General features: G+C 42.5%; 1 protein-coding gene and 1 long non-coding RNA gene across 8 annotated transcripts in view; both read left to right on the top strand.

Annotated features, from left to right (window-relative positions):
* Window positions 1-25,547, top strand: part of HSPA12A (heat shock protein family A (Hsp70) member 12A) — a 179,552-nt gene that overhangs the window by 6,857 nt on the left and 147,148 nt on the right. For 3 of the 7 annotated variants that reach the window (XM_054659937.2, XM_063782161.1, XM_054659938.2), the window contains exons 2-3: window positions 8,398-8,457; window positions 8,633-8,720. The exons of 1 other annotated variant lie outside the window; for it this stretch is intronic. In XM_054659937.2, coding sequence (XP_054515912.1) covers window positions 8,633-8,720 — 88 coding nt within the window. In that variant the 5' untranslated portion in view covers window positions 8,398-8,457. The remainder of the gene's footprint in view (window positions 1-8,397; window positions 8,458-8,632; window positions 8,721-25,547) is intronic. 3 more of the 7 variants (XM_054659940.2, XM_529348.9, XM_054659936.2) reach the window with 1 other exon arrangement.
* On the top strand, window positions 13,410-17,389 carry LOC134807210 (uncharacterized). Its single transcript, XR_010147023.1, has 2 exons — window positions 13,410-13,511; window positions 15,438-17,389. It is a non-coding gene; the product is annotated as an uncharacterized LOC134807210 (long non-coding RNA).

Genomic DNA, 25,547 nt, shown 5'->3' with positions numbered 1-25,547 from the left:
GCCTTCCCCCAGGAATGGTTTGTTGATGGATGAAGCCAACAAGGCCTAGGAAATCAAAGCTCCTGAGTTCTAACCCTGGTTCTTCCAGTTCCCACTTGTGTGACCTTTTACAAATTACTTGACCTTTTTGAGCCCATTTCCTCACTGACTAATATTTTTAATTTCATAGAATTGCTAGGAAATGACATTTAAAAATCCATGTCAGATTCCTTCTGCTGTGGCTAACACACAGTAAATGGTGGTGTTATGACCAAGAAAATGAAGGAAAAGGAAAATGTAGTATTTTAGCAGTTTTGCAGTATTTGTCTGAAAACCTTTATTTAGCTTTACACTGGAATCCAGACTGAATTGAATTAAAAGGGAGCCTTTAAAAACAGTATCAGTGAGCTTTTGAGGTGATTATGCCTCCTGGTGATGTATCACTTTAATTTTAGCCTTTAGCATTTGCGCAAAATTGTGAAGTTGTGTTGTTTCACTCTTGCTTCCCACATAAATAGAAAGCTGGAGCCGTAGTCAAAATGTGAGTGTTCAAAGCTGGCATCCTGTCAAAGGCTGTTTTAGATTCAGCCTTCCGGTCATTTGTTCAAAGGCCTTTGACACTGAAGACCAAAAGATACTGTTGGAGATGCTACTGCTGGCAATTTAATTGGTATTTTTCAGGGACTAGACACACAATTTCTATATGGGCAGAATGAAACTGGAAGTAGGGTAATTATTCAGTGAGTTCAGATAGTAAAGAGAAAAGGAAAAGATCGAGCAAAAGAAACTCTTTGGCTGGCTGGGTGCGGTGGCTCACGCCTGTAATCTCAACACTTTGGGAGGCTGAGGCAGGTGGATCGGGAGTTCAAAACCAGCCTGGACAAGATGGTGAAACCCCGACTTTATTAAAAATACAAAACTTAGCTGGGCACAGTGGTGGGTGCCTGTAATCCCAGCTACTTGGGAGGCTGAGGCAGGAGAATCGCTTGAACCCGGGAGGCAGAGGTTGTAGTGAGCTGAGATTGCGCCCGGGCGACAGAGCAAGACTCCATCTCAAAACAAAAACAAAAACAAACTCTTTAAGCAAACTCTTTTGCCATTTTTAAATAGATAATTTTTTAACTTTATAGAAGTAGCCACAGCTTAAAGCTATTTTTGTAACGTAATTACAGGGCTAATAAAGCAAAAGGATACCTATAAAATACCTTTAAAAGGCCAGGTTTTCTAATTTGTACTTCTTTTATTAATATAAAAATAGCAAAATAAACAATATGATTGTACTGATTGTGAGTGAAGAAAATGTTAAATGTAGTTTCCACATAGGGGGCAGCAAAGAAGAGAGAGGAAGAATCCTAGTTAAGAGGACCAGTTAGATGTTTTATCAAGTTATGGCAAAAAAATGTTTTCTCTGTGACTCTTGTAAATATCGATTGGGTTTGTTTCCTGGCCCCTGAGACTTCTGTGCCTGTTTTGTTGCTGCACTTGAATGAGTATTAATAAATTGTTTGACTTTTGTAATTAAACTTGAGAACCTGATTTAAGGGGATTTTAACTTCCTTGAAAACGTACTTTAAGTTAATCTGCTTAAGAGGAATTATCTGTTTGTTATTAGCAAAATCAAAAGACTGCCTCTGCCTTATAACTGATGATTTCTACAGGCCTGGTTATGAATCTTATGGTAATATTAAACCTTCAAAAGTTATTTGGGGAATTTAAAAAATTAAGTTGTCAACTTAGGACTTGACTTTACGTTAATTATTGGCAAAGTGTAGAATTTTTTTTTGTCATTATGGTGTTGTTTTCTCTTTTTCTGCCATAATTTTGTCTTTTAGAGTGGGCAGCTATTTTGTCCTAAGAAGTTTTAGAACTACAGTTTTTTGAGTATTAAAAAAAAAGAAAAAACAGTCACAAATGAAGAATGAGAACTGTTTTTCAAAGAACTGTATTTTGGAGGAGTAAATTCTCAGTATTTTTTTAGCAAATAAAATCATTTTAGGCAAATTTACCTGTATTGATTTAACTGCATCTCTTTTGTATATGACAAACATCTATAAATTATTATAATTGAAGCCCTATGTACTTCCACAGTTATTTAAGGTGATGTATGTGAATGAATCTCTAATATGTTAGATTAAATTTCTATACCAGATGTTAAAAAATACATTGAATTGTGTTGAATGCTGACAAGGGATAATGTATGATTAGTCCTGTTTTTAATTAAATAATGTAATTATTATATTTTGTGATTGTGCATTCAACACCTTAGGTAGAGATTACAGAAATAAAATTACTGATGATCAGCATCTGTTTCTCAGAAAAACGTTTCCATTAATACTTGAAGGAGAAAAGCTTAGTAAAGATCAAAGACTGAAATACGATTTCTAAAATGGAAATGCTTTTATTATGTTATTAATGATGTTTGTCTTTGGCCTGAGCTACAATTTTAACTGCTACAGTTGGGGGATAGGAAAGAATAGGAAAGTGCAGGAGTATCTAACACACAGTTGTACTCAGAATGGAATAAAGAGTTGTGTGTATTAGGAGAAGGTCGTATGAAATTACTTTCACTTGAAATAAATAATTGAGGCAAAAGTGAGCTTTGGATTAGAAGTATCTGGGTGTCTGCCCGCATCACCATTTGTGTGTGTGTGTGCCTAGAGATACGGCCAAGGGAAGCAGCGTGAGTAACTCAGGCTTCACTCTATTCCACTGCCTTTACCGGAGCTACCAAAGTGCCCTGAGGGAGCTGCACTTGTTAAACAGCTACTGTTAGATTGTTGTGAAAATTGGAGTTGATCAATGAACAACTGATTGATTTAAAACATCACTGAGCAATCCTAGGTAGTCATCCTTCCCAAAGGTCACAACCAAATATTTGTACTCCAGTCTTACAAACTTTCGGGAAACTTGAAAATGGAGAAGACAGTGAAACACACAAGGCAGGAATTCGGTCTGAATTAAGCTTAGATCTCTGTACCTCCTAAAGGATTTTCGGACTCTAACATGTTAAAAGCAGAGTTCCCATTTGAGGGAACTAGTGCCAAACTTCTTTTTGATGTAAAATTATTCTCAGCCAACACTTGTTGAGATTCCTATTAACCGTGGATCTGACCTGTACTTTGGTTGCCTAATCATAAATGCTTTCTTTTCTTTATAGCTAAGCTGACAGGAAAAATAGAGTTTCTGTGCTGATTTTGAGAATACAGAATCAAATACAAAATCAAAGGCTATGTTTTTTTGGGGTAAGAACAAAGGGCTATAACTTTTATTTTAAAGAGTAATATTTGAAATAAATAAAATGTATATTTATCAATGTATAAGCTTTAGAATGAATGTTTTCCTGTGTATCATCATTTCTTACTTTACTGAAAATACAGCTAGTTTAAATTCTAAACCAAGAAATTAATATTTGCAAGAAAAAAATTCTCTCTTCAATTAGTAATTTTTTGTATACTTCTTATAAACCAAATGTTGGAAAATTAGTTGTCTTTTTCAGAGATAATTGTAAGTCTGCAAAACAGGTTATGCAGTCAAAATCAACTCAAAACAGGAACTCTTTTAAATTTATATTTGCAAGAGACTTTATCTCCAAATATTATTTATTATACGAGAACAAAATAAAAATCACCATGTATTTTGTTTTTAACTAAAAAGACCTGGCTTTCCCGTCCGTATGTATGCTGTCTTGAGTTCAACCCCAATTCACTAGGGGCATGCCTTGGGCCTTTCACATTCTTTCAAGCCCCAATACTAAAGAAAAAAAAAAAGGCACTAACCTTCTTGGCACAAAACTAGACCCTGGCTGGTACATCAAACATTGCACACACGTCTGTACCCTCTGGGGTTAAGGCTCAGCTACCACATCAGGATCAGTCCATATGATTACTATGTTTACGATCATGCAGTTACTATGTTTATGATCATATGATTGCTATGTTTTTGTTTATGATAGACCCACCTTGCTTTCAAATTGAGACTTTAAGATTATACACGTCATGCCATCGTGTCTCATCTATTTTTGACAAAATGTGTAGGTGAGATTTTAGGGTTTTTTTTTTTTTTTTTTTTTACGGTAGGCATCTACGAAGTCCTTTGGAATCAGTCACACTTGTGTTGATTACTAAAGTGCATCTCTTTCAATGGGGTATTTTTAAATAAGCTGTAACTTTGGATGGATATTACTGGAGGAATGGAGCTGTGATCCCTGTCAAACTGAGAAAAACAAGGGTATGGGAAGACTCCTTTGGCTACTTAGTGCTTTGTGACTTTTGAGGAGACTTTGCAGCACGTAATTCTAAGAAAATTGTAGGAAACAGCAAAGAAGAGCCGAGGTCTTCGTGGGGGAGGGGAGCGAAGTCTGTGCTCATGCAGCTTCAGTAATGTCTGACTTGATCCTAAACACTGCGGTTGAAATGTTCCTTTAGAATGATCTTGTGCATTCCACAAAGGCATAAAATAGTAAAATCTGTTTCTTTCCTTAGCCAGTAGCTCTATATTAATTCAGGAGCTATAAAACAAAGTTCAGATTGATGTCATTTTCCAACTGTGAAAGTATGTTCACCTTATGTATTGAATACAAACATTGCAACAGGCCCTGTTACCCGCTAGCCTGACTGTTAGCTTTTTATGAAAGTATAAAGGATCTTTACACTTCTGTGTGTTAACTTTTAGTGGATGAAATACATATTGGTGACAAATGTAAACACACGGATTTACTAAGTACATAAGGTGCTCAGGTTGAAATGTGTGTGGCTCTCTCTACATAAATAAGTTGACAAACCTGAATTATGAAGAATTTAGCAGTTACTGCTCAGAACAATCACCTATTAGCCCGGGTTAGAATTCTCATCTCTCTGTGCATTTAACCGGCTGTGCCTTGACACAGAAATAAGGCAACATTTTTAAAAATGCAGTCTTTTATTTTTTTAAAGCAAGCCCCAGCATCTTTACAAACCCTCTTTTGTATGAAGTTAAGACAAACTTAGCTAAAGGTTTAATTGTACCTTGTGAAGTCAGATGGTTTAAAATGTGCTATGGAGATCCATGTGATAAGATGTAAAGCGTAATTTTGTTGCCTCTGAACTTTGGAATTCTAGGCAGACCTCTTGCATCATGTACAAATAAACCAAAAAGGGGCATGCAGAAGTGAAACCAGTCCTGTGGCTGCTGTCAGATTTGACATTCATTCCACTGATGATGTGTGTGTTTGGCTTGTTTTTCTCCACTTCAAATGTTCTGTTTTTCCCCCCTCCAGAAATATGGTGAAACGGTGTTAAAACTGTCCACGCACACTCTCACTCTGGGCATTCATGCAGAGGACACTCAGCCTGAGGACCAGCAGCAGGCCAGCAACCCCTGCCTCCCTCCCACACAGAATGCCACCTCCCGGGCCCTCCCATCACACCCTGGCTTGCTGTGTTGCTCTGTACGAATGGGGTTTCTGTTTCCAGCCTCGATAGTCCAAGCTCTTCTCTTCTTGGATGCAGGGGCTTAATTCAACCCACTTTCCTGTGCCTAGACCACCGATCAAATAGACAAAGCTACTAGAAATTGTCGTGTGGAGTAATTTACCGCTTACTATCTATTTCCCATGACAGTATATAAATCTTGTTTTTATTTAAGGGACTCAGAGCCAGGCAGAACTTTGGGGGTTATTAGTTTCATATTTTATTTAGTTCTATATTATCAAATTAAACATCTAATTATATGTGTTACAGGCAAATTAAAAAAAACCCTGTCAGTATGAGCAAATAGAAACACATTTAAATTCCTGGTTAAAAGGCTATCAACATAATTCTTCATATTCGGGAATCAGTTTATTTAATGGGCTTAGATTTAAAGAATTTTTTTTTGCATTCTTTTTACTAAATAGGTAGATAAAAATACCTTTTATTATAGGTAGGAAAATACCTTTTATTATATACAGTATATTTTGGTATAGTATGTGTTATTGCCCTAGCTGGATATCATGTATATTCTGATACTATTAAAGTATTTTAAAATCTAAAATCCCCAGTCTCTAAATTCTAAGAAAAAAAAATGCTGCACATATGTTCAGCTATGGAAGTTGTACCATGACCTTTCAGAGGGTTTAGCTGCACAAAGTTCTACGGCTTTTTCAGATTTATTGCCATAAATGGTCTTTTTTATAGCTCAGTTCTCTGTGCTCTTTGTCAGTAAGTGGGCAGATGTTTTTGCCTTTTTATAAAAGTGCGATAATAGGCATGTCTACTGCCTTTACTTCATCAGCTAGAAGAACCATATCCGTGGCTTATCCTGATGACAGGTGATTCACCTGAGCTTTGTTCCCAGATTGGTAGCGGGCAGCATGGCGTGTCGTAAGTGGCCCTTCCCACCAACTGAATTGAAAAAGGTTTCTCTCTGATTTAGATATAAACTTACGCTTTCACCTGTCGGAGGAAAATGAAACCATCACTAAGAGTTTTTTATTTTGTAGGCAGGTTCATGCCTGTGACAAAGTGATTTATCCCCAGGTGAATTACTCCTTCACATTGGTGTGGCAATGACTATTTAATAAAGCTATTTATGAAAACTCCTTAAGTGTGTGGTCCCCGTTCCCACAGTGTGTCACTGCCGCCGCCAAGTGACAGGTCTGAAAAATCAGCAAATCCTAAACAATTAAGGCATCAATTCCTCCTTCCTAAACCAAGGCCCCTGCTACCTCCTAGATAAAGATAGTGTCTACTTCTGTAAGGAGAAACGAAGACCCTTCCCCAAATCACACTGGACCCTATATGGGTGTCCCTCCAAATTCATGGCCTCTCAGAGAAGAATGGCATGGGTGATGAAGAAAAGAATTTCTTTCTCTGAACGAATAGATGTAATTTTAGGGTTGAAGGAGTTTGTGTGTGTGTGTGTGTGTGTGTGTGTGTGTGTGTGTGTGTATTCGGTTCGTTTATCACAGTCCTACACAAAAATCATACCATATAGCAGGGAAGAAATTCTGTGTCTTAAAAATCCACCAGTCACACCAAAAATTTGTAACTCCAGGAACACACAAATACTTGGGGATGTATGCAAAGACTGTTCTCTTCTGCAACCTCATTCTTGAACGGGGCTAAGAGCTTTTCAATTGCTGTGACATTTTCAGCCAGGGAAGTAGTAGTTGTTGCAGAGCAATGTTTTACAGGCAATTACTTTATATGATCAATGGAGCAATTCCCCTTCCAGAAAGGAACCAAAGCGATCTAGTTAAATCATTAAAGAGAGAAAGAGAGTGGGAGAAAGGGTTCATCTCATTAGCAGGTGCCAGTGCTGCAGGCTCCGTGGCGGCACACAATGTCACTGGCCCTTTAAGACAATGACTATGCTCCCTCCACCACTGCCACCCCCTCCCCTGTAGCTGTTGACAGGTCTAAACCTCCCTAGCAGCCCATTGTGGCCACAGTAGGAGGCACCTGCAGAAAATGTGCCAAAACCAGGCGGGGAGCAAGAGCTTTTCAATAAGCTCCGCAGCTGGAGAGGAGAGGCAACACTAAACAACCAGCCTGGGCCCAGGCATGTGATGGGAAAAGGGGTCAAAAACAGACACCTCCTATGGGCTTTCTGAGCACTGTTCGGTTCAATTTGCTGACATCTTCTAGCTGGCTTTTCTCTATTTGCTTAATATGCTGAGGTATTTAGCTTAAAAGCACTAAATGCCCCATCATGATGAGCCGTTTTCTCTTTCCCCATTTACTGTTATTAAGGACATTTTCCAGCATTTTCACTCTCTTTCTGCCCCAAACTAAGATTGTTTTCTTTCGCTCCTCTCTCGTGACTACTCACAGGCATTCTCCACCACACACCGCCTGCTTGATTTTACTCATCTTTAATTCAGGGATGAGTAAAGCTCTCCAAATTTAGGATCTGTGCTACCTTTGTAAAGCACACACTCCTGACTGCTTTCGGCACATGTGTGGAAGCTGAATTCTTGCATTCCAACTAGTAAACATGTATTGTGCATCTACTGTGTACCCACCAGTGTTCGTGGGGCTTCTAGAAATCCACAGGTGAACAAGACATGCTTTTCCCCTTGTACTGTTTAGGAGCCAGCAGAGGGAATGAATAGCTAATATAACTGTGGGTTCTAGGAATTTGTTTTACACCCAGTTGCTTGTCTTTGTAATATCTACAGCCCTTTTAAGAATAAGCAGGAGTGGAGGGAGAGGACGGGGAGTACCCTGGGATGGGCTGGTGGTACATTGGCTCTGTCAAATGTGCCTTGGGAAACCAGAGGACAGAGTCTCAGTGTCATCTCTCCAAGGTAAATGGAGAAAGAACCGGGCCTGGTTCCTCAGTTTTGGCAGCTCTTGTTTCTCCATGACTCCTTACGTGCACACAACGCTTCCTGGTTTTTGTGATTTTCCATCTATTTTTTCTTTCTTGATGTAGTAAGGCATTATCTCTGTCTTGCAGATGAAAACATCTGAGACTCAGGGCTAAGCACCTTGCCCAAGGCCACACAACAAGTAGGTGGTAAGTGCACAGGCCTGCCAGGGACCCAACTCCTCTGCGCCCACCTAAATCTTTGCTTCCCTCCTGCCGGGTGCTGCCTCTTACAAACTGTCAACCAGCATGAGTACGCGACTTAAGAGCAACATGGAAACAAAGCGACATTTTCACAGTGTAACTCTTTTCCCCCCTCCTACAGATGGAGAGTGTTGGCGTGTACGGATTCTGTGGGTGTAAAGCAAAGAACAAAATGAAGTGTGATTCAAGGTGGGAAATAGCCGCTTCAGGTAGGAAATTAACTAATGTGTGTAAGTATCAAACTGGCATCTGAAATAACTGCCCCAGAACCTCATTCCTCTTGAGAGGGACTAGGTATGTTTAAAACTGGGATGTTTAAACTTCTGCACGTGTAAGATGTTTGCCAAGCCACTGCTGCAAAACCTGCTTGTTCAGAACACCAGCAAGGGGGAAGAGGTTTGAGAGAATTTCAGAGGCACCCTTGAGTCAGGAAACAAATTCGTTTCCCACCTATGCAAAGCCTAGAATCATCGCTGGCCACACTCACATGCACAGATTGTGGACCTAGCATCCGGGTAGCCTACCGGCCTCATGCTGTCTTACTGCCCTGCTCTGGTGGCCCTGGGAGATTGGCTCTGTGAGGGCCCATACAAAGGCAGGAAGAGATGGCCTCTCGCTCTTCTGGACTTGTTTTTGCCTTAACATGTCTCTCCTCTCAGAGGACTGGTCCTCTTCCTCCTTCTTCTTTGGTGCCTCCCTCCAATTCTGGAGAAAACAAGTGGACTATTCATGTAAAAAGAGAAAGACTGAGAAAGGGAGGGGGAGATGCCACCGACAAACTCCATTGAAAGCCACTGGCTGTTCATTTACATTCACACTTTTAAAACATGTTAACTAATGATGTTAAATGGTTTGCCAAAGGTCCTGGCAGGTCAGTTGTAGAAGTGTCATTTCTGCCTAATTAGGGCTCTTGTGGCTGCCTGGGGCCTCCCAGTGCAACCGGTGACAAGCCGAGAACTGACAGCTTCAATTGCAGCCAATAGGAAGGTTGGGCTGGTCATGTTTTCCAACTCAGCCAGGTGTTTGCTGAATGGGGGAGGGGCCTGGCGAGATCTGAGCGCTTCTATGATCCTTTTTCTTTTACTGCTGCCTCCCAAGTCCTTCCCCTTTGCCTGTCTTGTCTTGTGTCAAGGTCAAGAATGGGCTTCGCTAAATCAGCAATTTGGGTTATCTCTGGGAGGCCATTAGCAATCCCCAGCCCAGACATTTCAAGTGGTCTCAGACCCCAGATGCTAGATTTTTTTCTCCGTAAAAAGCAGAGAGTAGGAAAAGAAAGGGAATGCTTTAGGTGAAAAACAACAGTAAGAAGAAAACAAAACAAAACAAAAACCCAGAAAACTCTGTGTAGCCCTGAAAGTGTTAAACTTCTGAAGACGTAATAATAAAATTGCTTAAGGAGAAAACCATGAAAGCATCCTGATCAATGCTTTAAATATTGGGAAGAATAAAAGACCATAGTGAAAACAAATTCTGTAATATTCAGTGAGATAGACAGTGCCTGTCACATAGTAGGTGCTCAATAAATAAATTTATTGGTCTGAATTGGTTTTTCGGGAGAAAAATTATTGTCTGAGAAACAAAGAGTGATTGGTTGAGATTTTGCTCTTTTTCATGCTTGCTTTAACTCTATCATGTTCTTTGAACTTCTCAGTTGACCATAAAATGCTTGCTAAGTTGTAGTTCCACATTATGGGTTGGCATGATTATCTTGTTTTTTTGTTTTGTTTTGTTTTTAACGACTTAAGCAAAATACCATTAATTCTCAGCTCCCCCAGGCTGCAGCAGCTACCACACAAAGAAGCAGTCCTATGGCAATGACAGGACATCTGTGTCCAGGATTTGGATTTGACGAACTGGCAGTTCCTGCAGGGATGACGGTACTCCCTAGTTGTGTCTGAATTGGACGCACCAGCACTTGAGCACACACAAATGCACGTGAACAGACGGAACATGTTATGGGCCTGTTAGCCAAGGAATGACAGAATTAATCCATGGGCATTTGCGGCCAGTGTTGTGTTAAACTAAAGGGAAAAAGTGAACTGGAAAAAGCAATGTTTGTTTTATGAAAATCTCAGACCCAGTCCTTAAGTGACAGTTCTGGAAATGAGGGGTGTCTAAAACAAAGGGCATCTGAAACTTCGGTTTTTCAGCTTCCTTTCCTTGTCTCATGACCTCTTTCCTACCCGCTGCCTCTGTTTTCTCTAATATGGAACAGTGAAAATGGGGGCCAGCAAAACAGATTGTTGATGTCTGTTGATTTTATCAAAGGAAGGTTAGATTAAGTAAGATGGCATAAATAAGCACACATAGGACAATACCTGGCATATATCAGGTGCTCAATAGCAGTGAATTCTCTCCCTGCTGTCATGAATTCTTGAAGGTTGGAGACCATGCGCTGTTCTGCGTGCCAAGTTATTTTTTCGGCCTGATAGCAGGTGAGCTACTGAGTGAAGACAGAGACTGGATGCTAATTCAGCTCTGAATCTTCAGCACCTGGCATGGAAGGTGCACAGGACATATTTGAAAAAGGAGAATTAATAGAATTGACCAATAGGCTGACCTCCTGAATGATGACTGAGCAAATTGACCTAGAGGTATTCAAAACAGTTTAGTTGACTGTCCCAAACTTTCTCAGACCTCTTCTGCCACTGACTTCCCTGAAAAGACCCTTTGCGGCCAGGCACGGTGGCTCATGCCTGTAATCCCAGGATGTTGGGAGGCTGAGGTGGGCAGATCATGAGGTCAAGAGATTGAGACCATCCTGGCCAACGTGGTGAAACCTCGTCTCTACTAAAAGTACAAAAATTAGCTGGGTGTGGTGGCACGTGCTTGTAGTCCCAGCTAGTTGGGAGGCTGAGGCAGGAGAATCGCTTGAACAGGGGAGGCGGAGGTTGTAGTGAACCAAGATCGTGTCACTGCACTCCAGCCTGGCAATAGAGCGAGACTCTGTCTCAAAAAAAAAACCAAAAAAACAAAAACAACCCTTTTGCATTTTTGTCCTATCCTGTTTTCCTTCCCTTTGAGACCGTATCACACGTTCTTTTTCCTCTTTGGTGACCTTCTTTGTCTTTCTTGCTGCTCCTGTACACTGTTGTTTACTCACACTGCTTTTATTCTGAGCTCTCATATCTCTTCTATTTCTGGTTCTGACGCCTATCTTGTCTATGCCTCGCACACTTACCTCCGACTCGGAGTCCTGACCTGCACAGCCGCGATTGCGGTTTGCACACTTTGAGGGTGAACAGTTGTCATGCAGCCCTTTTGAGTGCTAAAAAGTGACCACTTAAGATTTTCCTCGTGGTTAGGAAGATGAGTATTTTAAAATCATTCTGGAGGAGATTAGTGGTAAAGAAAACCTTCCTCAGCAACTAAATCATTGTGGAAAAATAAGCCAATTAGTCACTAAAACAAAAACCTTTTGAAGACTTGTGAACAGAGGAAAGAACATGTGAATGACAGGTTTTCTGTTTTGTGGCATTGATAGACTCCAGTAGTATTCATGATCGCTGATCATCGCGATGGTGACCCCGGAAAGGTGAAATTATGTTCAGTTGAATATTACCTAACCCTTCTCAAAGGACAATTTGATTTTGTTATTCCATTGTTAAGGGCTTTTTGGTGGCCCTTCAAGATCTGGCTCTGGCTTCTCTTTGACCTTGAACCCTCACTCTGGTTGTGCTGATCTGCTGACCGTCCTCCAGACACGGTAGGGTGTTCCATGCCACAGGGCCTTTGAACAAACCTTTCTTATCCTTGGAATAAATGCCTTTTCTTCCTTTTGTTCCCCTGCCAAACACATGCTATTAGGAAAGATTCAGCCCCATGTCATCACCTCCACAAAGCTTCTCCTGACACTTCCCAAGTTAGATTGACCTTTTTCTCTTTTGTGCCCCCCACTGTCGAACTTGATGTTGTCAATGACAACAATAGTGGTAACAATGATGGTTTCCTTTCATTGAGTGCCTTTTGGTTCCAGTAAGTGTAAGTGCTTTCACTTGTTATATCATTTAAGCCCTGCCACCCTATGAAGAGGCCACTATTATACATACAGTCATGCATTGCTTTATGACAGGGATATGTTCTGAGAAATGCGTTATTAGGCAATTTCATCATTGTGTGAACATCATAGAATGTACTTCCACAAACCTAGATGATATAGCCTACCACACAACTAAGCTATTATATGCAGGACAGTCTGCTGCTAGCTGCTTCTAAGCTACAGACCTGTACAGCATGTTACTGTACTGAAGCTGTAGGCAGTTGTAACACAGTGGCAAGTATTTGTATATCTAAACATAGAAAAGGTACAGTAAAGATACAATATTATAATCTTACGGGACCACAGTCATATATGTGGTCTGTCATTGACCAAAATGTCATCATGCAGTGCATGACTGTATTTACCTTACCAACAAGGACCCTGCAGCTCAAGTTGCATGTTGGATGTCATACAGTTTCAAAGTGGTGAAGCTGGGACCTGAACCCAGCCAGCATGACTCAACCCACATTATTGGCCACCATCAACACAGAACCACCAAACCAACTACCTCCCATTATAAATAGCCATCATGGTGATAGGAGGGGCATTTTCATTTTCAGTGTGTCTCCTCTAGACGGCGAGCTCCTCGAGGTTGGTGACACTCATAACTTTGTGTTCTAGTGCTTATCCTTGGGCCAGCACATGGCAGAGACTCTATAAGTGCTGACTGGATTTAATAAGATGGAATTGAATTGTACTGTAGTATATATTAATATATATATGTATATATGTACATATCCTCTCCCTGCCCCTCTTGCTCTTTATATATATGCATATACCTATAATATATGCATATTTACATAGGCTTTTATATATATATTATATATGTGTACATATATACATTTATTTTTTGAGACAGGGTCTTGCTCTGTCTCCCATGCTGGAGTGCAGTGGTATGATCACGGCTCACTGCAGCCATGACCTCCCAGGCTCGAGGGATCCTCCCAGCTCAGCCTCCCAAGTAGGTGAGACTACAGGCATGCACCACCACATCTGGCTAATTTTTGAATTTTTTTTGTAGAGATGGGGTTTCACCATGTTGCCCGGTTCTCAGACTCCTAGGCTCGAGTAATCCACCCACCTTTGCTCCCAAAGTGGTGGGATTATAGGTGTGAGCCACCGCAACCAGCCCATATATGCATATTTAATATACATGTGTAGCATATACATACACATATACACATCTATGCACATAAATTAACAATATGTATATATGTGCATAAATTCACATATATTTTCTGTATAAAGACAGCAAGAGAGGCAGGCGGAGAAAGAATCAGTTGCAGTCTGGAGGAATATACATGTGTTACGTGGTTTCTCTGACTTTAAATTCTCTGTTAATGTGTATTCCTTGTAAAGTAGATGACAGCATGTATCTTGGCCTGCACGTTTCTGAAGACAAACCTCTAAGCTCTTAAAGTTCTGCCATGGTGTGTCATAGTACATTGAAGTCAGAAAGCCCATTAGAGGAGGAGGATGCCTGGCTAGAATAGTGTTCTTGAGTTTTTCCATGTGTGTTGTCTCAGGTAGGAAGATGAGAAGTCCTACTTTGTTCTTGTGTGATTCCTCATCATTCGGTCCGTGGAGGCTGAGCTTGTTAATGGTGGTGAACACGAGTTTCGTTCTTTGCCAGGAGTGCCCACCAGTGCCCATAACGCCCTCCTGGAATGTGCCGGGCAGTATGTTTAGGGTAAGACTGACTAACGACCCAACACTGACAACGGCCTTAGCACAAACCCAAAAGGCTCTGCTAGAGCTCAGAGGCAGCCACGAGATTGGGAGAGCTGGATGACGGTTTGCTAAGAGAATTCAAGCTGTCAGTCCTCCTGTGTATCCTTTGGATTCTGTTATGCTGTTGCTTGTAGAGGGAAAAAGTTCATGTGTCATTTATATACAAGTGCCCATTTGACATTGAGTGAGTCACATTTATTTTACCCTATATGAACACAAAATCTCTGTTTTAAAATTAGATTCTAGAACTTTAAAAGGGTTCTTACGTATTGTTCTGAAGTAACTCGGTGGCTCTTGGTGAGCCCGCCCCACCTGGCCTGTTGGGTGACCCTCTTCCTGCCCCCTCACCGGTTCTGCTCCTTGTTCCTCTCTCTGCGCCTTGGCTCCCCTTCCCAGAGCCCTTCCTCTTGGTCTTGCCAAATCCTGCCCATCCTTTGAGAAACTCTTATGCCCATGGCTGTCTTACCCCTTCCTGCTTTGCTGTGGTATCCATTAGTCTGTTCTCGCGCTGCTAATAAAGACATACAAAAGACTGGGTAATTTATAAAGGAAAGAGGTTTAATGGACTCACATTTCCACATGGCTGGGGAGGCCTCACAATCATGGTGGAAGATGAAGAAAGAGCAAAGGGACTTTTTATGTGGCGGCAGGAAGGAGAGCTTGTGCAGGGAAACTCCCATTTATAAAACTGTCAGATCTCATGAGACTTATTCACTACCATGGGAACAGTATGGGGGAAACTGCCCCCATGATTCAATTATCTCCACCTGGCCCTGCCCTTGACACGTGGGGGTTATTACAATTCAAGGTGAGATTTGGGTGGGGACACAGCCAAAATATATCTGGCATATGCAATCTGATCACCCCTTCCAAACTTCTCTCTTAAAAATGCAACACTCTGACAGCATGTGGAGGCTTGGATGGAAACACGGTAAAAATTACAACATTGTTTCTCACACTTTTGCACCAAAGTGATACAAATCGCAGAGCTGAGCCAACTGGTGTTTCTGCGAGAATGGAATGGAATGTGGTTGAAATTTTGTGTTGTTTTTTAAATATTTGCAACTATTTGTTGTTCTTCCATAAAAATCAGAATTCATGGTTGTGTACATAAAAGTAATTTTCTAAAGTGTGCCTTTGTGTGTCCTTGATGCAGGACCGGCTTGGACTTGTGACCTGTGCAGTCACACAAGGCCCTGCACGTGGTTTAATGCTCCGCTGTCACCATCTTGAAATTCTTAATACCTTGAACGAGGGGTCCTGTATTTTTGTTTCATGCTGGGCCCAGCAAATTACATAGGTGGTCCTGCCTTTGGGGTTCTGCAAGGCGACTAACTGTGAAGCATGCATCGAGTTACAGTTTTAAATCTTAACATGACTTCATCTGTTATGGCCTACCCAGGACAGTGCGGGAAGCTGGGTGCCCCTTAAGAAAGGAGTCTGGGCTGAAGGAGATGGAGAGGTAGGAAGGGTTGGGGTCCTGAATGTCAGCTTTGCCAGGGCCATGCCTCGCAGCCATGTCCTTCCTGCCTGTCTACCACAGGCCAGGAGGTGAACAGTCATTCTGTAATTCACATGCAGTAAAGCTTTTTGAGAGTTCTGTTTTTCACCTGGAACTGCCAAGTCATTTGGTGAAGATTTCCTGCTTGTTTGAAGTCTGCAGAGAAAAACCACTAATGAAACATACCACATTTGGAAATGAACTTTTTAAAGTATGTATCCATAAGTTCTTATTTCAGCTCTTCCTTTTATTTTATAAATGCCTGTCTTATTTCAAAAGGGACTTTCAGGCAGAGGTATAACAACATAATAAGAACAATACATTTGAGAAACAGGACTGAAAAGAAACTAGGGCAAAGTCAGGGGTAAAATTGGATCACAAATGCATACCACGAGGTCTTACTGAATTTAAAATTTACAAATGCCTGTAAGCTTCCCAGTCGCAGAACAAAGGAACACAATTGGTCATATCTATATGCAGCAGGAGAAGGGTTGGGCGGACAGCAGCTCGCAACTTGGCTTCCACCGTCCGCCGCAGAGAATTTAGAGGCGTCTTGGGAACATGAGTGGGGCTATCCAGGAATCTGTTTACCTGAGGGACTAAGTCCTGTCCCTTGGACATCCCCAAATAGTCCAGAATGAAGCTTTATTTGGAGAAGAGGGGCAGTTCGGAGCACTTCATGACGTCTTGTCACCCAGTTTGTCCCACATCTGCCTTCAAACTGAGTGGGACTTGAGCAAACAACACCCAGAGCTTCACTCTTCCCCACCACTGTGCTGGCCCTGCGGTGTTGTGAGTTGGTGGCTCCAGTGACATGGCGGTGGCAGTGAGCCTGGCGCTGGCAGTGTTGGTGACACTCACGTGGTGGTGGTGGCACCAGCACTGGTGGTGTCTGTACCAGCAGGAGAGGCAGCACCGGCACCTCCAAAGTGGATGCAGCAGCATCACGGTGGCCACAGGTGCCAATCGGCTGTAGTAGGTGTGGAGGCAGTGGCTGGGAGTGGCTCGCAGCAAGGGCGAGCTCTGTGGACAACTCCATGGGTGACAGAAGCCTGGACACGGGAGACCTTGGGGAGCCTTATCCAAGGAGGTGCTTGAGGCTCCCCCTTGAGGAAGACCTCTCCAGTGGTGGGGGAATTTGGAGCCAAAGAAAGCTCCTTATGTTGTCAAAATGTCCCTTTTTTAACCTTAGGATGTTGTGACCCCTGAAGGTATTAATGATATTCTAGAGCATTTGAAAGACAACAGCCAACTAGCTGGTTAAGCGCAGCTCAGTTTTTCCCCAGTGTGTGTGGGTGGCTGAGCACACATTCATTAATTCAGTGATTCATTCAGCCAACATCTGCGGAACCCCTGCTGGCTTCTGGAGTCAGATTGCGGGGATCTGAATCGGGCTTGCCACTTACTAGTCTATGACCTTGAGCAAATGACGTGATTCCTCTAATACCCAGTTTCCCCATCTGTAATATGAAATGTGAATACTAAGTATCCGCCTCATTGGGTTTTAGGAGAATCAAATGCATGTCAAGTGTTTAACATGGTGCCTGGCACAGATTAAAACATCCAAGAAGTGTGAGTTATGATTAAAGGCTGTGAAATGTACAAAGAGCCACATAGTCCCCCATTCATTCAAGCATTTTCTGTCCATATAAGGAAATGCTACATAGCCCAACTCCAGAAGGCTACACATTAACTGGGGGTATCACACAGTAGAGAAATTATGGGTGATTTGATTTGATTATTTATCTGCTTTTTAGGAATTTTCCAGTGTATGTGAACTGTTTGTGAGATCTTAGAACAGAAGGAAAAGCAACCCCATTTGCCCTTCCCTTTGGTACTTCTGTGACACCCGTGTCGTCCATCAGTTCCCATGCAGGCAGGGGCGGTGACACTCACGCATCTGTAGATGGCTCAGACTCTCAGAAACTTCTTTCTTAGAGGATCTGCTTGTAGTTTCTGGCTTTTGTGTTTCATTCATTATTCATTCATTCATTCATTCAAGAAATACTTATTAAGCACCTCTTGTCTGCCAGGCACATTGATAAGTTCTGCTGAGTGAAAGCCAATGGCTCCCTTGAAGGAGCTGGTAATTTATCAGGGTTCTCAGACTGTCATCCAATAATTAAATAAATATGTCACGACAGATGGAAGTGAGATGAAGACAAGGAACGTGGTGCTGTGAAGGTGGACAGCAGAGATGAAGGTGGAGGGAGGCGGGGGAGGCTTCCCTGGGAGGTGACGGGAAAGCTGAGCTGTGAAGGTGCATAGGAGTTATTGGGTGTGTGTGGGGGTGGGGCATGTGCAGTCCAGACAGAGGAGCAGAGTCGACTTCGGGGCCACACAGAGAATGGAATTCCCTTTCCATGTGACAGCCCTTCACACATCTGTAGGTGGCTTCTCCCCGGAAGCCTTTCTGTTGTATTCCTGCCTTCTTCAGCTTTTCTGCCTAGGATGTGGTTTCACAGCCTGTTTTCATTCTGAGATCCAGTTCGTTCGTATCCTTCTTTTTCGATAACAATTTTATTGAGCTATAATCCACATGCAGTACAATTCACTCAAAGCGTATAATTCAATGATTTTTAATATATCACAGAATTGTGCAACCATCACCATGATCAATTTTAGAACATTTTCATCACCCCAAAAAGAAACCCTTATACCCATTAGCAGCAGCCACTCCTCGTTTCCCCCACCAATCCCAGCCCTGGGAAACCATTAGTTGCTTTTGGTCACTATAGATACACCTGTTCTGGGCATTTTTTATAAATGGAATCATACAGGATGCATTCTTTTGTTTAACTGCTTCTTTCATTTAGCATAATGTTTTTAAGGTTCATCCATGTTGTAGCATGTATCAGTACTTTGTTTGTTTTTGAGACAGAGTCTCACTCTGTCACCCAGGCTGGAGTGCAGTGGCACCATCTAGTCTCACTGCAACCTCTGCCTCCCAGGTTCAAGCAGTTCTCCTGCCTCAGCCTCCCAAGTAGCTGAGACTACAGGCATGAGCCACCATGCCCTGGTAATTTTTTGTATTTTTAGTAGAGATGGGGTTTCATCATGTTGGCCAGGCTGGTCTTAAACTCCTGAGCTCAAGTGATCCTCCCATCTAGGCCTCCCAAGGTGCTGGGATTACAGGCATAAGCCACCACGCCCGGCCACTTCATTTTTTTTTTATTTACTTATTTTTTTTTTTTGAGACAAGGTCTCACCCTGCCACCCAGACTAGAGTAGAGTGGTGCAATCACAGCTCGCTGCAGCTTCGGCCTCCCAGGCCCAGGTGATTCCCCCACCACAGTCCCCCAGTAGCTAGGACTACAGGCGTGCACCACCACACCCGGTTAATTTTTGTATGTCTTCTAGAGATGGGGTTTTGCCATGTTGCCCGGGCTGATCTCAAACTCCTAGGCTCAAATGATCTGCCTGCCTCAGCCTCCCAAAGTGCTGGGATTACAGGCATGAGCCACCGTGCCCGGCTAATCCCAGCACTTTGGAAGGCCGAGGCAGGCAGATCACAAGTTCAGGAGATCAAGACCATCCTGGCCAACATGGTGAAACCCCATCTCTACTAAAAATACAAAAATTAGCCAGGTGTGGCGGTGCGCATCTATAGTCCCAGCTACTCAGGAGGCTGAGGCAGGAGAATTGCTTGAACCGGCAGGCGGAGCCTGCAGTGAGCCGAGATCATGCGACTGCACTCCAGCCTGGGTGACGGAGCAAGACTCCATCTCAAAATAAACAAACAAACAAACAAAACACTAAGTGGTGGGATTACAGGCGTGAGCCACTGAGCCCAACCAGTCCTTCACTTTTCATTGCTGGATGATGATAATATTCCATTGTATGGATAGAACATGGTTTGTCCATTAGTCAGTTGATGGATGTTTGGGTTGTTTTCATTTTGGGGCTATTATGAATAATGTTGATATGGACCAGTTTGTGTGTGGATGTATTTTTTTGCTTTTCTTGGGTATATCTTAGGAATGGAATTGCTAGGGCATATGGTAACTCTATATTTAACCTTTTGAGGAACTGCTAAACTGTTTCCCACAGTGGGTACACATTTTGTATTCCTACCAACAGTGTATGAGGCTTCTTATTTCTCCATATCATTTCCAACACTTTGCATTATCTGTCTTTTTGATTATAGTCATCCTTCTGGGTGTGAAGTGGCATTTCATTGTGTTTTGATTGGCATTTCACTTATACCTTATGATGCTGGCATCTTTTCAGATACTTAGTGGACATTTGTATACATCTTCTTTGTAGATATATCTGTTCAGGTTCTTTGTCCATTTTTAAATTGGGTTATGTCTTTTTATTATTGATTTGTAAGAGTTCTTTATATATTTTAGATATAACTCCCTTATCAGATGTATTATTTGCAAATATTTTTTCCCATTCTGTGTGTTGCCTTTTCACCTTCTTGATGATGTCCTTCAAAGCATGAAGGTTTTTAATTTTTATTAAGTCCAGTTTATCCATATTTTTCTTGTTGCATGTGGTTTTGGTGGCATATCTAAGAAGCCATTGCTAACATAAGGCCACAAAGACTTATATCTGTATTTTCTTCTTTCCTCTCATAAGAGTTTTATGGTTTTACCTCTTAACGTTTCGGCTTTTTGTGCATTTAGAATTCATTTTTGTATACGGTGTGATGTAGGGGTTCACCTTCATTGTTTTACATGATATCCAGTTGTCCCAGCACCATTAGTGAAAAGACTATTATTTCCCCACTAAATTGTCTTCACCCCCTTGTCAAAAAGCAATTGACTATACATGTGAGGGTTTATTTCTGGACTCTGAAATTCTATTCCATTGATCTGTCTGTCTAGCCCTATACAAGTACCACACTATCTTGATCACTGTGGTTTTGTATTGAGTTTTGAAATTAGAAAGTGTGACTCCTCCAACTTTGTTCTTCTTTTTCAAAATTGTTTTGTTTATTCTGTGTCCCTTGCATTTCTTTGTGAATGTAGGGATCATGTTGAGACTGTAGATCATTTGGGGGGGCATTGCCATTTTAACGGTATTAAAAATCTTCTCATCCATGAACCTGGATTACCTATGTCTTCTTTAATGTCTTTCAACAGTGTTTTGTAGTTTTCAGAGAATAAATTTTTCACTGCTTTTGTTAAATGCATTCCTAAATATTTTATTCTTGTGATGCTATTGTAAAGGGAATTGTTTTCTTAATTTTATTTTTGGATTGTTCATTTCACATCCCTTTTAAAATGTGGTCCCTGGAACCATCAGATTAGCACTGGAGACAGTGGGATGTTCACTTCAAACTTGTGGATATGATTCTGTACTATAACCTCAGACAAAGTTAAGCTTTTTGTGGAAGAGGTGAGTTGGGGTTGGGTGGTTGGCATACACAGCACACCATTGACTCATGTCAACAAAAGCCCCTCACACCTTTTTAAGTCGTCTGCTGCTAGGCCATGCCTTCCTTATTCTGTACCTGGGCAAGTAGCTCTTGGGTGCCAAAAATAGCACCTTTCCCTTTCCACTGCATATTCTTGGGTCTAGGCCATTGCTTCTAGTCTAGGAGTGAGAGTGATTTGGATGCTGATTCTGACCCTGAGTCATGACATCTTTGTTCCCAGCCTATCCACGCATGCAATAAACATGGCCTCTTTATTTTTATTCAAGCCAGTGATAAAAATGTCCAATGGGACTTTGCAAAGGATAGAGGCTTGAAGTCCTGAATTCAGAACCTCTCTCTGAGAACATTAAATTGTAGCCTCTGAAGAACAGTATCCAACCAGTCCCCAAGCCATCTAATGGTCCATGCACCAAATTCATGTCAACCCCATTGAACTTATCAAATGCCCTACTGAATTCATAAACTCTTGATCTCCCTCATTTCTACCTGTCTCTTAATCCTATCAGGGAAGGAAACAAGATTCTCTTGAAAGAGTATTTTCTCTGTGAACCCACAGGGGGTCCTGGTGATTCCTGCTTTCTGTATGTTCATAAGCCACAAATCCCCTCTAACAAGCCATTCCTGAATTGTTTTCATCAGCCAGTTGTTCTCTTATCATGAGAGAATTAACCTCAGATGGAGAAGCTGAGGATCACTGAAGGGAAGGTCAGACATAAGACTGGTAAGTGTGAAGGGAAGACTAGAACCCAAAGCTTATAGTGGCATGTCCTGTGCTTCCTCCACTGGTAATGGAGAGAGACAGTTCCTGTATGGACAAAGACTTGAGCAAGTGTGGAAGTGAGAAGAAACTCAGTTATCCACGTCCCATGTCCTCAGATAAACCCAAGTGTACTACTTACTTAACACAAAGTGAAATACTACTGCTTTATACAAAGTGATGTAAATGCCTTAGCGAACACCAAAAGATAGGCATAGCACACAAAGGTGTCTTTTAAATCACATTTGTGGTTTCATATTATCTCATTTAATTCGGATTCCTCTTAGGCCTGGATTATCTGGATTACATTAATTCAACAAGCACCTACTCCTGTTTTTTCAGACCCAATGGCAGGCTCTGGTGTTTCTGAGCTGTAAAGGGCATAGTCCCTACACTGTGGGAGCTCCCATCTGACAGGGAAGGTTGACAGGTGAGTCCAGCCCACTGTGGTAGATGGTGACTTGCCGTGCCACCCCCTGAGGTCCAGGCTTTCCTCTCATGCAGTCAGGATGGCAAGTGACACGGGTGGATCAGCGTGGAGCCACAAACCAGTCAACAGATAATGATTTCACATCTATCATGTGCTGAGCACAGTTCTACACATTATGCAGCACTGGATAAAAGTACAAATCCCTGCCCTCATGGGGCTTCCATTCTAATGTATGTATGTGTGTATGTGTGCAAATCTGAATATGTTAAATGATAAATGGTATAGAGAAAAAATAAAGCTGGATGGGGAATAAAGAATGATGGGCTATAGATGAGGTTGGAATTTAAAATAGGGGTTCTGGGGAGGCCTCCTGAGAAGGTGGCATCTGAGCAGCACCCTGAGGAAGGTGGGTCATCAAGCCATGTGGCTGTCCAATGGAGGAGCATCCCAGGCTGAAGGAAGGGCTGTGCTAAGGTCCTGAGGTAGGAGGTGCCTTGTGTGTTAGAGCAAGGAGGCCACTTAGCTGGGAGATGAGGCCACATAGGGCCTTATAGGCCCTGGCAAGGACTCAAGCTTCTCCTCTGAGGTGGGAAGCCAGGGTCTTGAGAGGGAGAGTGACACGATCTTACATTCTGTACTTATATTTTTGAAAGATCCCAAAGGTCATGTTGGGAGTAGACTTTGGTAGGAAGTGGGGTAGCAAGAGGAGAGGCAGCAATTATGATGATGTAGGTGGAGATGGAACAGATGTGAATTTAGAGGAGAAGGTGGAGGGGTGAGAAGCAGACAGATTTTGCAGGGGTGCAGGGGGAGGCCATAGGATTTCTGGGGACTGGATATAGTTGTGAAAAAGAGAGGAGTAAGGATGATGCTGGCATTTTGAAGGGTGGAGTCACCAATATGATGTGCCAGCAACTGGAGGAGGAGGAGTGGGTTTGGGGTGGAACCTGCTGATTTGGAGATCAGGTGTTTGGGGGTCTGTTTATTAGAGTTACCTGTTAGACTGCAAGTGGAGATATGGTGAGCTCCGACTAGAAATGTCAACGTGGACTCATTAGCATATAGTTGGTACTGAACACCAAGAAAGCGGAAGAGATCCCCCAAAGAAAGAGTGTAGATGGGAATGAGAGGTCTGAGGACTAAAGCCTGGAGCATTGTCACATTCAGAGCCACAGCAATGAGGTGCAACCAGTGAAAAAGTCTGAAATGCTGTGCCAGGAATGAACAAGACAAGCAGGAGGATGTGGTGTCCTGGAAAGCAAATGAAGAGGAGAGGGTGGTGACTGGCCACGTCTGATGAGGGCTGAGAACTGATGCAAAGTCATGGTCATGTGACCATACCATTGATGGAAACAGCAGGCAGGTAACACTCCTGGCTTCCTCCCACAGGATCAGTGTAACCGCATCCCTGACCAGGTGATCACAGTGACTGTCTCCTGCACAGATCTCAAACTCCACGCCTGTCCTCCCACCCCATCATGGTCCCTAAAAATGGCAAAATTAATCTCTTTCCCTTTGATACTCTCACGTCAACAAGTATGTTGCTGTTCAAGATGTTTGTCAAAGTACAGAAACTATTGTTTGTCTCTTATTTTTCCTTGATTTTTAATTTTTAAAAATATTTTGCTGATCAAGTCATATTTGTCTAATTCTAATGGTACTGACTCAGTACAACCCATTTTTACCAACTAAAAACACATAAATTGGCTGGGCACAGTGACTCACGCTGGTAATCCCAGCACTTTGGGAGGCCAGGTGGGCGAATTGCTTGAGGCTGGGAGTTTGAGATCAGCCTGGGCAACATGGTGAAACCCCATCTTTACAAAAAAATACAAAAATTAGGCATGGTGGCATGTGCCTGTAGTCCCAGCTACTCAGGAGGCTGAGGTGGGAGGATTGCTTGAGCCCAGGAAGTTGAGGCTGCAGTAAGCCGAGTTTATGCCACTGCACTCCAGCCTGGGCAGCCCTGTCTCAAAAAACAAACAAAAACCCAAAAAATCCTATAAGTTGTTTACAAACATGTATGGCTACATACAGATTCCCTTAGAAATTGCATTTGCAGTATACATATCCTACAGTAATAACGATTTTCCCATGTTGCCATCGTTCTCTGAATCAGTCTTACCCACCTATCATAGCCTGTTGAGGCTGCTGCAACAAAATACCTTAGGCTGAGTAATTTACAAACAACAGACATTTATTGCTCACAGTTCTGGAGGCTGGGAAGTCCAAAATCAAGACACCAACTGATTTGGTGTCTGGTGAGGGCTCGTTCCTCGTAGGTGGTGCCTTCTGTGTGTCCTCACATGAACGAGCTCCGTCAGCTCTCTTTTATAAGGGCACTAATCCCATTCACAAAGACTCCACCCTCATGACCCAGTCACCTCTCAAAGGCCCCACGTCTTAATACAAGCACACTGGGAATTAGATTTCAACATAGGAATTTTGCAGGGACACAAAGACTCAGACCACGGAACCCTCCTATGTAAAGTGCAAGGGGAATTGTCCGTTCTGCCCTGTCTGTTGTGGGTAGGGGTCGGGGGACCCAGGGAATCTAAGAAGTGGAGCCATCCAGATGAGAGGGGCGCAAGGGCTTCTCAACTGGATGATGGGCATTTGGGGCAGAAAGGAAGGCAAAGGCTGAATCTCAGAACTGGGAAAATGCAGGTGATTTTGGGACCAGTGAATAAGCAGGGTGTCACGGGACACAGGGCTTGGGGATGCTGCTTGTGAAGAAGAGGAAAAGTCAAGGGTTTCCCTTGTGAAGCATCTGTCCCAGGGATAATGGGACCAATGGAGACAGACACATGGGAACATCAGACCCAGAGAGACAGGAATCCAGCGAGAGAGAGTGACAGGGGCTGCAAAGGGTTAACAGAGAAGGTCAAGGTACAAGCCTGGAAGCAGGAAGGGTGCCCTTAGGTGCGATGATTGCTCCTGGAGACACACTGCAATGTGTTGGGGGTAAATCTCTCACCATTTTCCTTTTATTTAAAATTCTTACCAAGACAGATTTTGATTTTTACACTCACTGATGGAAACAGAACCATGATTTAGTGATCACATACTCCCATGTCCCTTATCCTAACATTTCTTATCTCTGACAGTTACATTTTTCCCTCTGGGACATCAGACCACTGTGTCAGTGTGTTGTGGGGAGGTGCTTGTGGCCTTTGCTTTGGTGGGGACAGC

The sequence above is a fragment of the Pan troglodytes genome, chromosome 8 (assembly GCF_028858775.2).
Source record: "Pan troglodytes isolate AG18354 chromosome 8, NHGRI_mPanTro3-v2.0_pri, whole genome shotgun sequence".
In the NCBI taxonomy this organism is placed as follows: domain Eukaryota; kingdom Metazoa; phylum Chordata; class Mammalia; order Primates; family Hominidae; genus Pan; species Pan troglodytes.
The sequence above is the reverse complement of the archived record's forward strand: the minus strand, read 5'-3'. Positions and strand labels throughout refer to the sequence as shown.